At 38.6% G+C, this 19554-nt stretch overlaps 1 protein-coding gene and 1 long non-coding RNA gene across 3 annotated transcripts in view; both read left to right on the top strand.

Annotated features, from left to right (window-relative positions):
* The window catches only part of LOC127534345 (tumor necrosis factor receptor superfamily member 14-like), a 42028-nt gene that overhangs the window by 1430 nt on the left and 21044 nt on the right, over positions 1-19554 (top strand). The window contains exon 2 of one of the 2 annotated variants that reach the window (XM_051949305.1): positions 569-614. In XM_051949305.1, coding sequence (XP_051805265.1) covers positions 569-614 — 46 coding nt within the window. Of the gene's footprint in view, positions 1-568; positions 703-19554 lie in introns of both variants that reach the window. The other variant, XM_051949306.1, reaches the window with a different exon arrangement.
* LOC127534348 (uncharacterized) lies at positions 12793-16549 on the top strand. The gene is made up of 4 exons (XR_007942454.1): positions 12793-12966; positions 13456-13550; positions 13695-13898; positions 16107-16549. It is a non-coding gene; the product is annotated as an uncharacterized LOC127534348 (long non-coding RNA).

Raw genomic sequence — 19554 nt, 5'->3', positions numbered from 1 at the left:
TTTAACACTGGCAGCAGTTGTTTCAGAGTTTTCTAAGCAATAGAAAGACTGTTAATGGTAGAAAACGTGTTTGTTCAGTTGAGGAAGACTGGAAAGAAGTTCACCTTCTGTTAAACTGTAATCAGATTAACTTCTCTTGTGACCTCTGATCCTTCAGAGTTGTAAAACCTGCCATCATAAGATCAGAAGTCTGAGCTGATAAAAACAGTTTGTGTCCAGAGATCAGTCTAATAATCACATGCTGCTCTGTGACCACAAACATTCAGACTTTTTCCTGAATCAGGCTCATCTGAACATCTATCAGTGTTATAAAAGGAACTTTGAAAGGAAACAAACAGATGAAGTTAAAATAAAGTGAACTTTGAGCAGCTCATCATGATTCAATGATCTGTTATTGCTCTCTAAGGAGAAGTGAACATTAAGCTGCTTCTTAACAGCTCTGCAGCTGCATGTTGACACTTTAAACTCTTTTCCTGCACAAATCTGGTACGAAGCAGCTGAAGAATGATTCCCCCACAGTACCCAGATTTGTTAGAACAATTTTGATCTGGTTTCTTTCTGCTTCCAGAAGTTTTCCTGCAGCTACAACTCAACAAATCCCAATTCTCAGTGAGGTGGTGTCTTCAGATCAAGAAAAACTACAACTTTCCTCCTGATAAAATGATGTGGGGAAGAAAACTTTTGACGCCTGCAACATTTTTGGTAAAACAAGTTTGCATTTGACAGTCATTTATTCATAAAGTTTCATCTCCTCTCCAACGTTTCTGTAAACTTACTTCATTTTCTGACTTTTTCTTTCTGACTCTGTCACTTTGATGCAGTAGCTTCATTTTCCACATACATGAATCAAATAAGGGCTGCACAGTGACGTAGTGGTTAGCACTTTCGCCTTGCAGCAAGAAGATCCCCGGTTCAAATCCCGGCCTGGGATCTTTCTGCATGGAGTTTGCATGTTCTCCCTGTGCATGAGTGGGTTTTCTCTGGGTACTCTGGCTTCCTCCCACAGTCCAAAAATATGCTGAGGTTAATTGGTTACTTCAAATTGCCCGTAGGTGTGAATGTGAATGTGATTGTTTGTCTGTATATGTAGCCCTGAGACAGACTGGCGACCTGTCCAGGATGTCCCCTGCCTTCGCCCGAGTCAGCTGGGCTAGACTCCAGCACCCCCCGCTATCCTAGTGAGGATAAAGCGGTGTATAGAGAATGGATGGATGGATGGATGGATGGATGGATGAATCAAATAAGAAACTGAAGCTGCTGTGACCTCCTTCTTGTTTCTCCTCCTCCCTCATCATGTGAGATGGGAGGAGACAGTTTGGTGAAGGTGATGTTAGACTGAGGTCCAGAAATATCTCTGGCAGTGCAGTAAAGTAGGAGGACGTCTGACTTTAACCTGTTTGATCTTTGAGGTTCAGATGAGTTCAGTGTATTGTGAACTTTGGGATCACTCCACCTTAACAGAGCCACACTGACAACTGTCTGCATTTATTAATGCAATAATTTAAAGTGAAGAAAAATAGAAAAGACGTGTAACAAGTTGACATTTCTATCTGATATCACATAACTTCCTGTAGCATCATCTCCTTAGATCAGACCTCTTTCTGTCTTACTGCCTCCATCATTATCCTCCACTCACATTTCCTGCTCCTCTGGTTGCTGTTGTTGGATATTTTATTCCTGTGTTTCTTCTTTTTCACCTCCTGCTGATCATCTTCAATTTTATCATTCTCTGGTTGAAGTGTGGAATTTTTTAACCTGGTTTCAGCAACATAATGATTATAACTGACGCTTCACTGAGACAGAGAACCTTTTCTGACCTCCACAGATCTTTATGATGAACGTCTTCAGCGGTCAAACCCTCACATGTCATCCAACAGAATATCAGACAGGGAATGAATGCTGTCCAATGTGTCTTCCTGGTAAGTGCCAACTGAATTTTAATGGGTTATTTCTCTTTAATTGTTCATTTATGACACTGAAAACATCGATGATAATTACTGCACAACTTCACTTCTCTCTCTTAAGCCTGCTGCTGTTTATGTTCACAAATACAAACTGGTCAAGAACCAGCATCTAACTGGAGTTTTATTCCATAGAAATAAAAATAATGTGTGTTATTAGGTAGTAAAAGGAATGACAGCAGTACATGTCATTTTGCTCACATCATGGACTTTACTATCAAAATTATATTACATTTTTATTTGATATGAACAAGATCACATGAAAGTATATTGTTGATTTTCTTTCCAACAGGAAGGCATGTTGAAAGAGATTGCTTCAAGGAAACAATTACTTCCTGCTGGCGTTGCAGAAATGGAACCTTCATGGATAAACCAACTGGACGTAAAGAGTGCTATCCCTGTACAAACTGTGATGCAGGTAGATTTCTGTTCATATTTCTGTGGCTTTAGTAGAAATGTCTCTCAGATTTATAGTTGGTAATGAGACTTGTTACTGCATGTCCAACTGATAATTGAGGCAGTATTTTTGCTTTTTGGGTTTTCCTTTCTCTTAGTGCATGATATGGCTTTGTTAGTCTAAAAACTTACGAAGTCTTAAGTCTACATCATGATGTTTTCTTCTCTCTCAAAGAAAACACAGCTCCTTACCTGCCTGAAATATCTGACTTTCCATGTGCCAAAGTGTAATAATATTTTCTTTTTAATGCTGTAAAACAACTGAGACAGATGTTGTCACAGAGTCCTTGCATAAAAGTATTTCATTAAACAGGAGATCAATATCTTGTCCACTTGTTGACAGGTTTGGGTCTGAAGGGAAAGACATCATGTACAACGACATCAGACACAGTTTGTGAACCACTGGAGGGATTCTACTGCACTGACCCAATAGGGAACAACTGTGTAGCAGCACAGAAACACAGAATCTGTCAGCCAGGACAATACATCAACCAAAAAGGTTGGTATTTTTGGTAAAGTTTTAAATGAGAACAACAAAAATCAGGGAGTCTGACCTTATTATAGTTTCATTAAGTTGTGATTTGAGTAAAGAAGCACCAGAATTAGATAAAAGAAAGATAAAATAATGATCTGATCTGACCAACAGCTGGTAAAACTACATCGTCTACACACCTGATCTTTTCTTTCTCTTTTTGTCTTGAACCAGCTTCAACCATGTCTTCACATTAACCACAAAACACAGTTTAACCAAAGATTCTTTGGGGTTCTTGAAGCTAAAACTAGACTTTATTAATGAGTGTTTGCTGATTTGTCCTTTAATATTTTCTTCTGCTGCTTCCAGTCTGATCTTCTCCTCAGCAGAATGATTAACTGATTAAATCTGTTGGATTGTTCTGTCTGCTCATCATTCATCATGTAACACTTTGAGTCCTTCATAATGTGATTCTGAAGTGGTTTCTACAGATCTATGATTTGTGTTTGTGCAGGAACAGCCTTCACAGACACTGTGTGCTCTGACTGCAGCGCTGGAACATTTTCAGATGGAACATTTACATCTTGTCGGCCACATTTTCAGTAAGTGAAGATTTAAATCACACATGGAGACTCCTGACTTCTAACAACAGCAGAGAATCTGTTGTATCTGAACATTTTCCTGTAAAAATGTCCTTCTGTCTTTACAGATGTGAATCAGTAAACCTTCAAGTGACAAATCCAGCCACTTCTTCTACTGATGCTAAATGTGGAGAAAAAAGTTCAAATGTTGCAGTAGCTGTCATCATCTGTGCTTTATTTTTATTGTTTTTTTCATAAGTGCTGGATTAGTTTTTTGGTTTTACACCAGAAAGAAGAAAATGTCTTCCAGAGAAGGTGAGGATGACAGAGAACAATGAAAATGTTAACATGGTTTTGCTGGATGAGAATATTTCTGCCAAGTCATGACTCTGATGATTAAGATGTTTTTCTTGGTTTTGTTTCATAGAAGAAAGAAACACAAATCCAGTCATTCTCAGTCAAGTAAGTTTGTTTCTGTCTTGTGTGTTCACTGTTGACAACAATTGGTTTTACAATGAAACTGAATCATGTTGTTAAATATTTTTTCAGCTTTTGTCAGACAATGGAGAACTATCACCAGAGGCAGTTCCTTTGAGAATATCACCAGGTAGGACAGCAGTGTGTTATTCAATGAAATATTTATGAGGTCAGTGAAGTTTCTGCTCTAAATGAAAGTTTTTCTGTCCTCAGACTAAAACCACCTGCAGGACAACAAGTAGGACTCAGTGTCCTGCAGAGTAAATGTGCTTCAGAGTCCAGTTTTAATCCATCTGGATGCTGACACATCATCTTTGCAGTTTACTGAAGTAAAACAACAGTGAGCTGAGTTTCCTGCTTCCTTTTAATATGTGTTCTAGTGTTTGTGAAGCTGCAGGTTGTAAATCTGAACAGATGCAGTCCTGAATTTGACATTTTTCTGTGGAAAATTTGTATGAAAGGACAACTACATGTTATATTTTTACTTTTTTCATCTGGGACTGCTAACACAAGCGGAATAGTTTATTTTTTCAAACACACTTGTATGTTTTCAACCATGTAGTGATTTTATGTTGAGAGTCTTTAAACTATTTTAAATATAACTCACTGTCCCGCTGCTGTCGGGGAGGAGGTACCGTATCATCAAAACATGGACTACAAGGCTGAGGAACAGCTTTTTTTTAACTCACGTCAAACACTTTAAAGCAGACACTGCACCTCATTGCACTGTTGCACTTTTTTAAATAACGCCGGTTTGTTTACATATGTGGGGATGATCTTCTGGAAGCTCTGCAGCTAAATGCAGTGATGGATCAACTGTGGACCATTATGAGGACAGTCATGGATCATTTTAGTTTTTTGCAAGAGGAGTTCACAGATAAGAAACTAAAGCAAAACTGAAGATGATACTTGGAGGATGGAGGCAGAAATATGTCAGGAAACTGTTGTCCTGCATTTACTGCTCTGCTTATAACTGAGGAGGAAACCTGCTGATGCCAGATTTGGAAAATCTCCATTTGTCCAAAGAGGAGATTAATTTCTGCTGTGAAGCTACAGCTAAAAATGTGTGGTTCTGTTAAACATCCTGGAGACGATGTTTCACTTCCCAAAAATCGACTGAAAGGAACGATGAAGACCAGCCTGACTGGAGTCTCATGGTTTTGGTCTGAAAAGCTTCCTTTAGTCTCATCCTGTTCAAAACGATTCCAGTAAGAGCAAGCACCAAAGTTCCTTCTTTATGAAAAACTTAAAAAAAAAAGAGGTTTAAGAAGTTTTTCTCTACACACAGGACAAAGTCTGAACATCTGGATTTTTCCACATTTCAGCACCAACATTGATCCGTGAACATCACAGAAAACACTTGTGTATTTTTGACTGTTGGTGGTGAACACAGACCTCCCAAGATCACAAAACTGTCTGCTTATTTTAATTTACTGTTAGACAAAGGTCTAATCTGTATAATGAAGATTTAAATATATTTTAGTGCTATTTTTGTATGACTGGATGTTTTTACATACTTTGCGTTTATGTAGAATGTGACGTCTTTTATCATTAAATTAGCTATGAAGATATGACAGCAGGTACCCTAGTATTAGTCAATGAGCTTTCATCTAATCCGGGTAGTTACCATTTTTCAGTGTAGTATTCAGAGTTTGCTGGTTCATGTTCACATTCCTTTTACTTTATATGTAGTAAAACTAGAAGTTAGAGAGTGGATCTTCAGCCTGTGTGTGTCCTTCAGCTGAGTGTCTTATCTATCATGCCACATCTGTACATGTGAAAGTGAAAGCAGCCTGTATAGGATCTTTATTTTTAGCTTTAATGACTTTTGCATTTCTTGCCTCATTTGTGTCCAGCTGCTCTAATATGTAAATATCCCCTGTAATATCTGACGTTCACAGTGGAACTTCACAGCTCAGATGCAACTTCAAATAAAAGTAGAAATATGAGGGAGATGCTTTAGTTTGGAGCCTCTGCAGTCAGTGTAGCTTTAACATACGATGGAGCTTGGTCATTAATTCAATTCAATTCAATTCAATTCAATTCAATTTTATTTATATAGCGTCAATTACAGTCAAATCGTCTCAAGACGCTTTACAGAACCCAAATGCCTGACCCCCAGAGCAAGCCCAAAGGCGACAGTGGCAAGGAAAAACACCCTTTTAACAGGGAAGAAACCTCGAGCAGAACCCGGCTCTAAATAGGGGGGACCCATCTGCCTGCTGGCCGGGCGGGTTGAGAAGGACAGAAGAGGGCAAGGGGGAGGGATGGGAGAAGAGGGAGGGGTGAGAAAGCAAGGAAAACACAACACACATTTGAATACATGCATGACAGGATATGTGACACAGACAAAGTATAAGCTAACATTGAAAACTGACTCATAGTTTACTCTTATGATGTACGGCTCTGACATTAAACATACTCCTTATATAGCTAGCAGTAAAATTCAAACAGTATGTAAGTTAGCATAACAGTATATTGAAGGCAATGCAGAGTTGACTGGTGGAAAAAGGGAATTGGAAGCAGAGGGCTGGAGGAAGGTCAGTAGCAGCATCCCACAGTGGACATGGTGGAGACTGGACCAGCTGGTGGAACATCGACCGCAGATCTGAAGCATCCAGCTCTGGGACCAGGGACACTCGGAGAAATAGCACAGGGGGAAACAGAGTGAATGTACTGCAATAACGGTATACATATTAAATGTAAAGGTAGATAGAGAAGGGCTCAGTGCGTCAAGAAAAGTCCCCCAGCAGCCTAGGCCTATAGCAGCATGACTAGGGGCAGAACGAAGGGACGTCCAAGAGGGAGTCAGCTGTACAATGAAGACACAAGCCGAACCTCTGTGGGTCACCCAGTCAGCCCCAACTATAAGATTTGTCAAAAAGGAACGCTTTAAGCCTGGTCTTAAAAATAGAGAGGGTGTCTGCCTCCCGAACCCAAACTGGGAGCAGGTTCCACAGGATATTAAGAGTTTTATATGTTAGAAGCAGGTTATTAAATTATATCCTGGATTTTACAGGAATCCAGCATGAGAGAAATATGATCTGTGTTACTGGTTCCTGTCAGAAGTCTGGCTGCAGCATTTTGTATCAGCTCAAGATTTTTCATAAAGTCATTGGGACATCCTGATAATATGGAGTTACAATATAAGGTTTTGGTGATGTGTAATATACCAAAGAAGGTCAAACTTCAGCTACAGTCTCTATCTGTGATCTCAGTGAGAATGAATGTTGTGTCCAGCTGCTTTATCAGTGAATGTGACTGGCTGGTTGCTGTTTTCAGCATTACATTATGATGTGTCCATCAGAGCTGCACAGTAAAATGGTGAAACCACCACTCGTGTATCAGCTGCTGCTTGACTATAATAACTTGGGGTTTTGCTTTGACTCCTATCAGCAGACATGCAGTTTTATCTGTTTTGATCCGCCAGACTTTGTCCTGACAGTCAAGGATGCCTTTAACTCATTAATTTATATATTATATACCATACACTGTCTATAAAATATTTTTCTGTTTAATTTCTGTTAGAGAATTGTAAAACACAAATTCATAATTGTGTATTACATATTAAAACATACAATCTATGTAAACTAATTTTGTATTTCATTTTCTAATAATACATACACTGTCGATATAATATTTTTCTATTTTATTTTTTAAATGCCATTTTAAAATACTAATTTATAGTATTGTGTGTGTTCACTTTATTAGATAGTTGAATACATATATTTATAATATTTTTTTTTTACAGTGTACCACTAATAAAATAAAAGATGTAGGCAAACAAATATAAAACTTGGACAACAATAAGAATATAAAAGTCAAAGTTAGTAAAACAGTTTCAAAAACAAATGAACCAACTAAACCAGAGCAGCAAAACAAGAAATTAAATTAAAACTCTGACTGGCTGGAACCATGACAATGATGCTGCACAGTGAGTAGAACTGGATGTTCCCGTTTTAGTAAAAAGAACCACCGCCTGCAATGTGATCCAAACATTAGAGCATGTTAGGGAGGAGCCCTCATCACTGTTGGTTTCCTCTGGTCTAGTTACCATAGGTGTGACTCATAAGGTTCAAGTTCCATCTTAGGCCTTCAGCAGCTTGTTAAACTAGAACGAAAACAACAACAGCAGAAAACCAACAAGTATACCAGAGACTAAAAACCAAACCACAAAGTTGACTGCAGCAGAACTGAGAATCACAGGAATGTAAACCCCCCACGTTCTCACTGAATGCGGGCTGAATACTGTTAAAGACCTTAGTGTATCATATCATCCAAACAGAGAACTTCACACTCAGACTGCAGTTGAGGACAAATGAGGACAAAAAACTTCCTGTAAGCCACTTGTCTGCTGTTCCTTCACTCTGAACACTGACTTCTTCCAGACCACTTTGGTTGGGCTCAGGGTTTTGTTTTGTGGCAGGCAGGTCATCTGATGCATCGTTCTGATTCTTGGTTAAAACCAGAAGTGGCTGCAGAATCTTATCAGCATGTAGATCAAGTCAGTATCTAAATAATTCTACTTTTTTCAGCTTCCCTGTTTTTTAATCTTCAAAACTTTGTGCAAAGCTCTGAGAAGTGACGTACGAAGGCTGAAAAACCTCTGAACTTAAGTGCTTGTTGTAATTATGTTTTCTTTTTAGTAAACATTTTATCCAACTAAAACCAAAGTATACAATAGAATCCATTCTTCAGTGCAGGAGGATGCAATAGGATTATTCTAACTGTAAGAAATTAAATACCTCTAAATGGCACCGTAAATATATTAGAATAACTGTTACTGTCTACAAAAATGGTAAAAGGTAGCAAAGGAGAGTCTTTCCAACACTTTTCAAAAAATTAATACAATGATCTTGGACTGTAATATCTCACCTTTATTTTAAAACTAGAGTCCCTATATTATACAATATAGGGGCTCTATTTAAAACTGTACAAGACTGACCTCTAGTGGCTGAAGTCAGTGTTGCATCCAGTCACCAAAATACTCATCAGTTTTGTTTTTCTCAGTCGCTTTGGTATGGCGCTATAATGCTGACAGTAAGTTTTGGCATTGAAAAATGTTGAATTGCAAGTAAATTGAAAGTGAAAATACAAACACTGAAGTTTCAGTCTTACTGGCAGTGTTTTCACGGAGCCATAATGCTGACAGTAAGTTTTGGCATTGAAAAATGTTGAATTGAAAGCGAAAATACAAACATTGAAGTTTCAATCTTACTGGCAGTGTTTTCGCGTGAGGGGCGGGGGCTGGGGGCGTGGCTTAAAGCGCGAGAACGCGCTTCTTGGTTTTGAGGAAAGGGGACAGGAACAGATTGCCCTGTGCTGGCTAATGCCATTTTCATTTGACCAAGCATGGATGAGAGTTCACCTCAGGGGCGGATTGAACGTTATGTCATTCGGTCGTTTGACCGAAGGGCCGGTCCACATTCGAGTCGATTGCACAGGTGGGCTGGTCTGGTCCCAAAAGTCCCGGGCCGAATTTGACTCCCAATCCCGGCCCTGGGACTTCGAAAACGCCAGTAAGTCTGTTTCTCTTTGTACGTATTGGTATATAATATTTTTCCACACAGAACCTCGTGGCGTTAAAACCACTTTAGGCTTCATATTATGCTAATTTAGCAAACGTGCTAACGTTCTCTAAGCTAGCTAATGTAAAAGGGCTTTGACTCGTTTCTACACACACATTTCCACTTACAGGAGGGATTTTTCATCAACTTAAATATTAATATTAGTATTCAGTGTTATTTATTAAATAACCCCTTTAAGCTGTAGTCAATTCCAGCCATTTTCAGTACAAAAAATGGCTAATATTCTATTTGTAAATAAAAATATGACGAGAAATACAGGGAATATTGGATGCGCATCGCGAGGTGCATTTCCTCGAAAACAACCTATTCGTGGATCATATACCGTCTTCAAGACATGTTTTGGACAAAATATTTTACTGCCTTGTTTCGTCTGGATGTCCAAGGTTGGATTATGGCCGTTTTTTGTGAAATATTTTCATCTGTGTGTAATAATGAACCCGGAAATATGAGTCGCGCTGTGTACGTTGAAGCCGTGTATAGAGAACGGATGGATGGATATTCGTTGTTTGTCGGACAAATGTGTTTATATTACCCGCTGTGGTAATCACATCTGAAAGTGGTTTATACCGGCGGATTCGTGAGAATCTAAGCTTTCCATCGGCGTATAGTGTTTGTATAATCGCGTTTGCAGTTCAGACATTTAGCAAATTGCTTATGCAGATCTCAAAGTGTACCGCGGCGGAACACTGAAGCGCAACTGAAGCGCAACGGGTTAAATAACTTAAATATTATTTCACCACAACTTAGCCCCTCCAGAAAAAACGCAGGTAAAAATCTTTGATTCTGCGGGCTAAATCCTTGATTATGCATTAGCTAGCTTAGAGAACGTTAGCACGTTTGCTAAATTAGCATAATATGAAGCCTAAAGTGGTTTTAACGCCACAAGGTTCTGTGTGGAAAAATATTATATACTAATATGTACAAAGAGAAACAGACTTACTGGCGTTTTCGAAGTCCCAGGTCCAGGTGAACTCTCTTCCATGCTTGGTCAAACAGTCTTACTGGCGTTAGCCAGCACAGGGCAAATCTGTCCCCTTTCCTCAAAACCAAGAAGCATGTTCTCTCGCTTTAAGCCCCGCCCCCAGCCCCCGCCCCTCACGTGAAAACACTGTCAGTAAGATTGAAACTTCAATGTTTGTATTTTCGCTTTCAATTCAACATTTTTCAATGGTAGTGTCTACGGATACGGGTCCGTATCCGTAGCCCACAGGCTACGGGTACGGCACTTTCCATTTGCCAGACAGATACGGACCCGTACGCGAGTCTCGCGAGTCAAGAAGCTGCTAACCACTACAAACTGTTGAAAGGTAAGCAAAGGTTAAGGTTAGGGTTAGTGTTAGGGTCAGGTTTAGGGTCCGTACCTGTCGTACCGATGCTACGGGTCCGTACAGCTAGCGTCTACCGGGAGTCACGTGACCAGATCTCGCGTATCTGATTGGCAAATGGCAAGTGCCGTATCCGTAGTCCACAGGCTACGGGTACGGGTCCGTACCTCTAGCAACAACCTTTTTCAATGCCAAAACTTACTGTCAGCATTATGGCTCCGTGAAAACACTGCCAGTAAGATTGAAACTTCAATGTTTGTATTTTCACTTTCAATTTACGTTCAATTCAACATTTTTCAATGCCAAAACTTACTGTCAGCATTATAGCTCCATACTTTGGTACATTTCTCAGATCAGAATTTAAATTCTCCAAGCTAGTTGTTCAATCTTCACATCACTGTGTCACTTGTGCACATCAAAAAGCAGTTTCTCATTTCTTTGAACAAGTTGCAAATGCTTTGGTACATCCATGCAAATGATTCTGTACAACTCTCTGCTGTTTCCTACATTATACATCAGTTGCTCATGTCCTGTTGATCAAAATGTATTATCATGAGTCTCTGTTGAATAGTCTCACCCTCTACAACATTTAGGCATTAATTCATCGCTTAAGTCTTTAGATGCAAAATGGTTGAACAAGTTGTCAGAATATGTCAAGGATGTTTCTATAAATTTCCACTAGACTTTTTTTTTCTAAATCTGTCCTGAATTGGTAAACTGTTCCCAGTTGAATGTTGACTTTCTCTAACGAAGGAAAATGTGTGAAGGGTTAGGGTTTTCTGAAATTGCTCAAAGGTGCATCTCCTGAACCATCAACTGGCAAGTATATACAGCACCCTCCATAATTATTGGTACCCCTAGTTAAGATGTGTTCTTTAGCTTATAAATAATATAGGACCACAATGAAAAAAAGAGGAAAAAATGTGGTGGAAAAAAATCACACATAAAGAAATAATTCTTTTACATCAAATCATGTGTGCCACAATTATTAGCACCCCTGATTTTAATATTTTGTATAACCTCCTTTTGCCAACAAAACAGCATCTAAGCTATGGAGTAATAGGAGTGCCAAATCAAAATATAAATAAATAAATAATTAAATAAATAAATGTGGAAATATAAAGAGAAATAAATAAATAAATAAATGTGGAAATATAAAGAGAAATAAATAAATAAATAAATAAATAAATGTGGAAATATAAAGAGAAATAAATAAATAAAAAGGAAAATTTTGTCTTTGCTTTTACCTTTTCTGTTTTTTCCTTTTATTTATTTATTTATTTATTTCTCTTTATATTTCCACATTTATTTATTTAATTATTTATTTCTCTTTATATTTCCACATTTATTTATTTATTTATTTATTTCTCTTTATATTTCCACATTTATTTATTTATTTAATTATTTATTTATTTCCCTTTATATTTCCTCAGTCCACCAAGAAAAGGAAAAATGCAAATCAGTTTGCTCTGGGCGGGGATTCTGAACACAGGAGTCCTGCCTGACACCAGCTCCCAAGCACGGCTGAAGTGAAGCCATGTCACCGTTGAGCTTCGGCTTATTCTGCCACTGATAAGAAAATAAACATTAATTTACCGAATTAGCAGCGTCCTTTCAGTGTCTGATGGCAGAATCAGCCGAAGCTCCACGGTGACACGGCTTCACTTCAGCCGTGGTCGGAGCTGGCGTCAGGACAGAAGCCTGTGTGCGGGTACGACTCCCCACCCTGAAAAGGAAGCCCCGCCCAGAGCAAACTGATTTGCATTTTTCTATTTCATGGTGTCAGGCCATTATGAAATAACCACCAAGAAATAAAATGCAAATCAGTTTGCTTTCACTTGGTGGACTGAGCTGTCAATCAAATGGCTCTAGGCGGGGCTTCCTCGTCGTTCTTGATCACAGGCATATGAAGAGTAGATACGACACGCCCCTCTGAGCGGCGTGCCTACGGAGACGCTAAGCTAGCGGGGGCAAAGTTTCAGTGTTTTCCATTGATGTGTACGGCACGAAAATTAAAACAAGAAGAATGCCGGCTCATTGTGCGGCATACAGTTCCACACTACATCGGACGATCAAGACAAGGAAACTTGGAATAACTTTCCACAGGTAAGAATAGTTTTGGGCTCGTTTTTTATTATTAAATCTTTTGAGGGTCTATGAGAGCTAACTAGTTAGCCATTAGCAAAACATTAACACGAGCTAACAGCTGGACAACCAAATACCAGACGATTAATAGTAGCTGTAGTATAGCTGTACAAGCAGTAATACGAAAAGTACAAGCAGCAGTAGTAGTATAAGTAGCTGTTAGAGTCGTAGACGTAGTATCAGCATGTGTAATAGCATTACAAGTTGTAGTAGCAGTGACAGTATCAGCAGCAGTAGTTGGTGTATTACCACTAGTAGTAGCATTACTATTAATACCACCAATACTACCACTAGTATTCTCTTGTGAGATCTGATAAGGTAAAGTGAAATGTTGCATTAACAACAATACTCCCTCCTGCATTGAAACAACAAAAGTACCAAAGAACAGAACTTTTGAAAAATAGTGTTCCTTTTTTTCTTTTTGTCTGTTTGTATATTAACTTCCTCAAGGGTGGGGAAAATGTTGCTGTGGCCCATTACATGGTGAGCCAGAGAGGAACAGGCCGACATTCCCACATCACTGGACGCAGTGTACATAATCAAAGGTGATCCATGGTTATGTAACTAATTACGATCATGAGTATCAGATATATTTTTAAAATACTGGAAAGGAAATTCCTGTTATATACATGCAGTTGTAAAATTTAGAGTAATTATGTATTATTTTTGTTTGTTTTTTTCATCTACAGAATTAAAAGATTATGGCGAGATGTGTATGGAAATGTCCTTGATTTGTTCCACACACTATTTCTCAATTTGGAAGTGGAAGGGTTTCTAAACCCTGAAAATGAACTGGAGTTATTCACTCTCCACTGGACCTACGTCCCACAGCTGCAGCAGCATCTTCAGGCATTCAAGGAAGCCTGGACTCACCATAGTTTGAGGACAGAGAGGTATGAATCCCCTCTTGTACCTTTACCTTCCTGTCTTCCTTTATATTTGTTTATGTTAACTTTATTATTTCTACTTTGGTACTGGATGGTTCACTTGACAGAGAAAAAAATCTAATGCGTGTGATCTCACTTTCTGATTCAGAGTCCAGATTTGATTTCTTAACAAATTTAAATTACCAAAGCATATTTAACAAACACAGTGTAGATGTATGCTGTCTAACACTGCTAGGAGAACCTGGACATTTCAAAAATGCTATACTTGGTTTAGTAGCACAATAATATCTATTCTTTATAGAACTGTGACAGGTCCTGTTTCTGTACTTGGTATTTTTAAATTTTAACATATAAACATATGCATAGATATTTCAATGGTGTAAAATAATATCTATAATACACACATGGACAAAATTGTTGGTACCCCTCAGTTAAAGAAGGAAAAACCCACAATTCTCACTGAAATCACTTGAAACTCACAAAAGTAACAATAAATAAAAATTTATTGAAAATTAAATAATCAAAATCAGCCATCACTTTTGAATTGTTGATTAACATAATTATTTAAAAAAAACAAACTAATGAAATAGGGCTGGACAAAAATGATGGTACCCATAACTTAATATTTTGTTGCACAACCTTTTGAGGCAATCACTGCAATTAAACGATTTCTGTATTTGTCAATGAGCGTTCTGCAGCTGTCAACAGGTATTTTGGCCCACTCCTCATGAGCAAACAGCTCCAGTTGTCTCAGGTTTGATGGGTGTCTTCTCCAAATGGCATGTTTCAGCTCCTTCCACATATGTTCAATGGGATTCAGATCTGGGCTCATAGAAGGCCACTTTAGAATAGTCCAACGCTTTTCTCTCAGCCATTCTTGGGTGTTTTTGGCTGTGTGTTTTGGATCGTTGTCCTGTTGGAAGACCCATGACCTGCGACTGAGACCAAGCTTTCTGACACTAGGCAGCACATTTCTCTCCAGAATGCCTTGATAGTCTTCAGATTTCATCGTACCTTGCACACTTTCAAGACACCCTGTGCCAGATGCAGCAAAGCAGCCCCAAAACATTACTGAGCCTCCTCCATGTTTCACCGTAGGGACAGTGTTCTTTTCTTCGTATGCTTGGTTTTTGAGTCTATGAACATAGAGTTGATGTGCCTTACCAAAAAGCTCCAGTTTGGTCTCATCTGTCCAAAGGACATTCTCCCAGAAGCTTTGTGGCTTGTCAACATGCATTTTTGCAAATTCCAGTCTGGCTTTTTTATGAGTTTTTTTCAGCAGTGGTGTCCTCCTTGGTCGTCTCCCATGAAGTCCACTTTGGCTCAAACAACGACGAATGGTGCGATCTGACACTGATGTACCTTGGCCTTGGAGTTCACCTTTAATTTCTTTGGAGGTTGCTCTGGGCTCTTTGGATACAATTCCAACGATCCGTCTCTTCAATTTGTCATCAATTTTCCTCTTGCGGCCACGTCCAGGGAGGTTGGCTACTGTCCCGGGGGTCTTGAACTTCTGAATAATATGAGCCACTGTTGTCACAGGAACTTCAAGCTGTTTAGAGATGGTCTTATAGCCTTTACCTTTAAGATGTTTGTCTATCATTTTTTTTCGGATGTCCTGGGACAATTCTCTCCTTCGCTTTCTGTTGTCCATGTTCAGTGTGGTACACACCTTTTCACCAAACAGCAGGGTGACTACTTGTCTCCCTTTAAATAGGCAGACTGACTGATTATGAGTTTGGAAACACCTGTGATGTCAATTAAATGACACACCTGAGTTAATCATGTCACTCTGGTCAAATAGTTTTCAATCTTTTATAGAGGTACCATCATTTTTGTCCAGCCCTATTTCATTAGTTTGTTTTTTTAAATAATTATGTTAATCAACAATTCAAAAGTGATGGCTGTTTTTGATTATTTAATTTTCAATAAATTTTTATTTATTGTTACTTTTGTGAGTTTCAAGTGATTTCAGTGAGAATTGTGGGTTTTTCCTTCTTTAACTGAGGGGTACCAACAATTTTGTCCACGTGTGTATCTATACAATTTTATAGTTCATGAATTTACTCCTTGCACATCTTGTTGTCCTACCCACATTTGAAATCAAGTTTTGCCATACCATGTAGTCCCTAATCTACTTTACTTTTTTTATTTTTTGAGGAGTGTGCATTTCTTAATAAAAGAGCTTGCTTCCAAATTATGCTTTCCTTTCAGGTTGCTGCTGATTATGGGATAGACTGGACAGGACCTCACACCCCATACCCAGAAGGCATCACTGTACCTGATGCACAACTACCCCAACAGCTTATACAGGCTGAAGTTACATCATTGCCTGATCCGGCCGTCCCTTTTTCTGCTGCACTACGGGCATACATGGATACAGTGTATATTCTTAAGGACATTTTTCAACAAACCTAGACATATCACAACTCACCTTAACAGAATCAGAAAGAAACGAACAAGACTCAAAAGAATGCTGCAAATTTTTGGTGCATAATTTTATGACCAGTTGTGAATTTCAAATAAATGCCTTTGAAAACCACAATGTGCAAAGACACAGCAAAGGGATATAAAACTGCTTTTATTGCATGCTGAATAGTTTGACAGCTTTTAAAAGCATTAGAACAATGTGCCAATAAAAAGATTTTTTAATAGAACTGACAATTATTTTCTTTAACTTCCAAACATTTATATTACAACTGTTCTCCAAAGACAGTCTTCCACAAGTGTGGAAACATTTTGTTGTCGCAGAAATGCACAAACCTGAACCATCGTTTTTGAATCTTTCACATAAAAATAAGCTATTTCATTAATTCACTCTCTCAACTCTCACCTTTAAACTGTCTTCTTGCGACAACTCACAGGCCGCCACATTTCTGCTACATGTTAAATGTCACAACAATTTGAGCCTGACAGCAGCAAAAACAAGAACTGTTGTGAACCTTCTTCTGAAGCATGTATTAGCCTCACAAGCTTACACCACATCAGAACAATTGTCAAAACAACTACACATATCTGTTTTAACATTTTATGTGTTTTGGTAGCATTATTTGGACTCTCACACAACATACGAGATGGTAAGCCATACTGAGCAACAGCTGACCTGAACAGTGGTGGATTTGTTGTTTGTAGCTGCTCCTATGTAAACTATGAGCCTGCTAAATCCATCCACTCCTGCATGGATCACGATTCGCCGTCTATAAAAGTCACAGTGAAAATATGAATAGAAATTTATAATTATAGGTAGTTACAGCAATGCTATACAGTAATAAGGAACAAGGACAAATTATCTCAATAAATGCAACGTAAAGACAACCACAATTACAATAAACAACAGAATTATTATTAATAATAATATTTATTTATCTCTCTCTCTAGGCTGTTATATACTTGCAGCAAACCCCTCTCTCCTCAGAGCTGCTTCCACTTCTTCCTCAATCCATAGTCTTTGGGAAGCCTACATGGAGTAAAGGAAAAGTAGACAGAGAAGTAAATAAGTATGTACACAACAACATATTTATAAAGAAATCATGCTAATAAATTAAGTACAAAGAACTGAATTAGCCAATATACTGTAGACCAAAGCTATTTAATTTGATAAGTATAGCATTGTTGGGTAACATTTCAATTATTTGAAAGCAGTCCTAAACAATTGGCTGTAATAACAATCATAAAATGGGTTTGGAGGAAGAACATAGATGCTAATCTGGATACATATGAGTTAGGCTTTATAACTACAATTGGTAGTATTGGTGGTATTAATAGTAATGCTACTACTAGTGGTAATACACCAACTACTGCTCCTGATACTATCACTGCTACTACAACTTGTAATGCTATTACACATGCTGATACTACGTCTACGACTCTAACAGCTACTTATACTACTACTGCTGCTTGTACTTTTCGTATTACTGCTTGTACAGCTATACTACAGCTACTATTAATCGTCTGGTATTTGGTTGTCCAGCTGTTAGCTCGTGTTAATGTTTTGCTAATGGCTAACTAGTTAGCTCTCATAGACCCTCAAAAGATTTAATAGACCTTTTTCCGAAACGTCATCATCGAACGTCACCGCCGGTCACCGGCCCTAGCAACGCGATTCCGCCATTTTAAGAGGGGTATGCTTTGCCTTGACGACCATTAGTTTCCCACGTTTCCCTCCCGATTTGAACGACCAAAAGCAGATATGCCCAAAACCTGCGCTGTTTTTGGCTGTAGTTCTCAGTCATGGAGCAACAAGAACATTTCCTTTTACAGGATTCCGACTGAAAAGGGCCAGAAAAGGAGTTTATGGCTCAAAGCATTGAGGCGGATTAACAATAATGGAACCACATGGAGCCCACAGTCAAAATGGTCCTATGTTTGCAGTCAGCATTTCGTCAATGGTATGTTGTGTTTCATGCAATTATTACCCCTTAACTGATTTTCTGAAATTATTAATTAATAAGCTTAACCCGTTGCGCTTCAGTGTCCCGCCCGCGGTACACTTTGAAATCTGCATAAGCAATTTGCTAAATGTCTGAAACTGCAAACGCGATTATACAAACACTATACGCCGATGGAAAGCTTAGATTCTCATGAATCCGCCGATATAAACCACTTTCAGATGTGATTACCACAGCGGGTAATATAACCACATGTGTCCGACAAACAACGAATATCCATCCATCTGTTCTCTATACACGGCTTCAACATACACAGCGCGACTCACATTTCCGGATTCATTATTACACACAGATGAAAATATTCCACAAAAAACGGCCATAATCCAACTTTGGACATCCAGACGAAACAAGCCAGTAACATATTTTGTCCAAAACATATCTTTAAGTCGGTATATAATCCACGAATAGGTCGTTTTCAAGGAAATGCACCTCGCGATGCACGTCCAATATTTCCTGTATTTCTCGTCATATTTTTATTTACAAATAGAATATTACCGATTTTTTTGTACTGAAAGTGGCTGGAATTGACTGCAGCTTATGATGTCTATAATTATCTGAAATGTTGAGGGCTAGCTACTTAACTTAGGCTAGTGCTAGCTGTGCTTCCCACAAAAAGTCAGGGGTCTTTCTACTCACACTGCTATTTTTAAACCTTCTCTCCTCCCTTTCGTTCTGCTAACTACTATGCTGTAATCGGCAGCATTGTCCTCATTATTGTTAGCACCTCATACCCTTGGGCCTAGGGTGGGTAGAGCTCATTTACAGGTATCTGACTCTTAGTTTTGATAATGCACATCTAACTAATATACATACACTACTTCCACTTGAAATTAAAAGGTGTAATGGCTCACCCCGTTAGCTTAACATTAGCTTAGCATAGCGGAGCTGGTGTAGCCGTATCTTACAAGGCATTTATCATTCTGACATTGACCTGTATGCACAAAAACGTATAAATATAAGCATACCTCAAAGAAAACGTATGAGTCCAGGCTTTTATAAGTCTTCATCTTCTCCATTGTGTGGATGCCTGGGCTGTTGATAAGGTACTCGTAAATGGAGTGCCAATGAAGATCTGGACACGTAGTAGGGTCGTTTTCCCATGAAACCAGAGGAATTTGGTACGGACATGACTGCAAACCAACCAGTTCTATTTTTTTAATACCGTAGCTTGGCTTTTGGCTCAAGATTTCCGAAATAATCACCAGACGTTTTTC

The sequence above is a fragment of the Acanthochromis polyacanthus genome, chromosome 6 (assembly GCF_021347895.1).
Source record: "Acanthochromis polyacanthus isolate Apoly-LR-REF ecotype Palm Island chromosome 6, KAUST_Apoly_ChrSc, whole genome shotgun sequence".
In the NCBI taxonomy this organism is placed as follows: domain Eukaryota; kingdom Metazoa; phylum Chordata; class Actinopteri; family Pomacentridae; genus Acanthochromis; species Acanthochromis polyacanthus.
The sequence above is the reverse complement of the archived record's forward strand: the minus strand, read 5'-3'. Positions and strand labels throughout refer to the sequence as shown.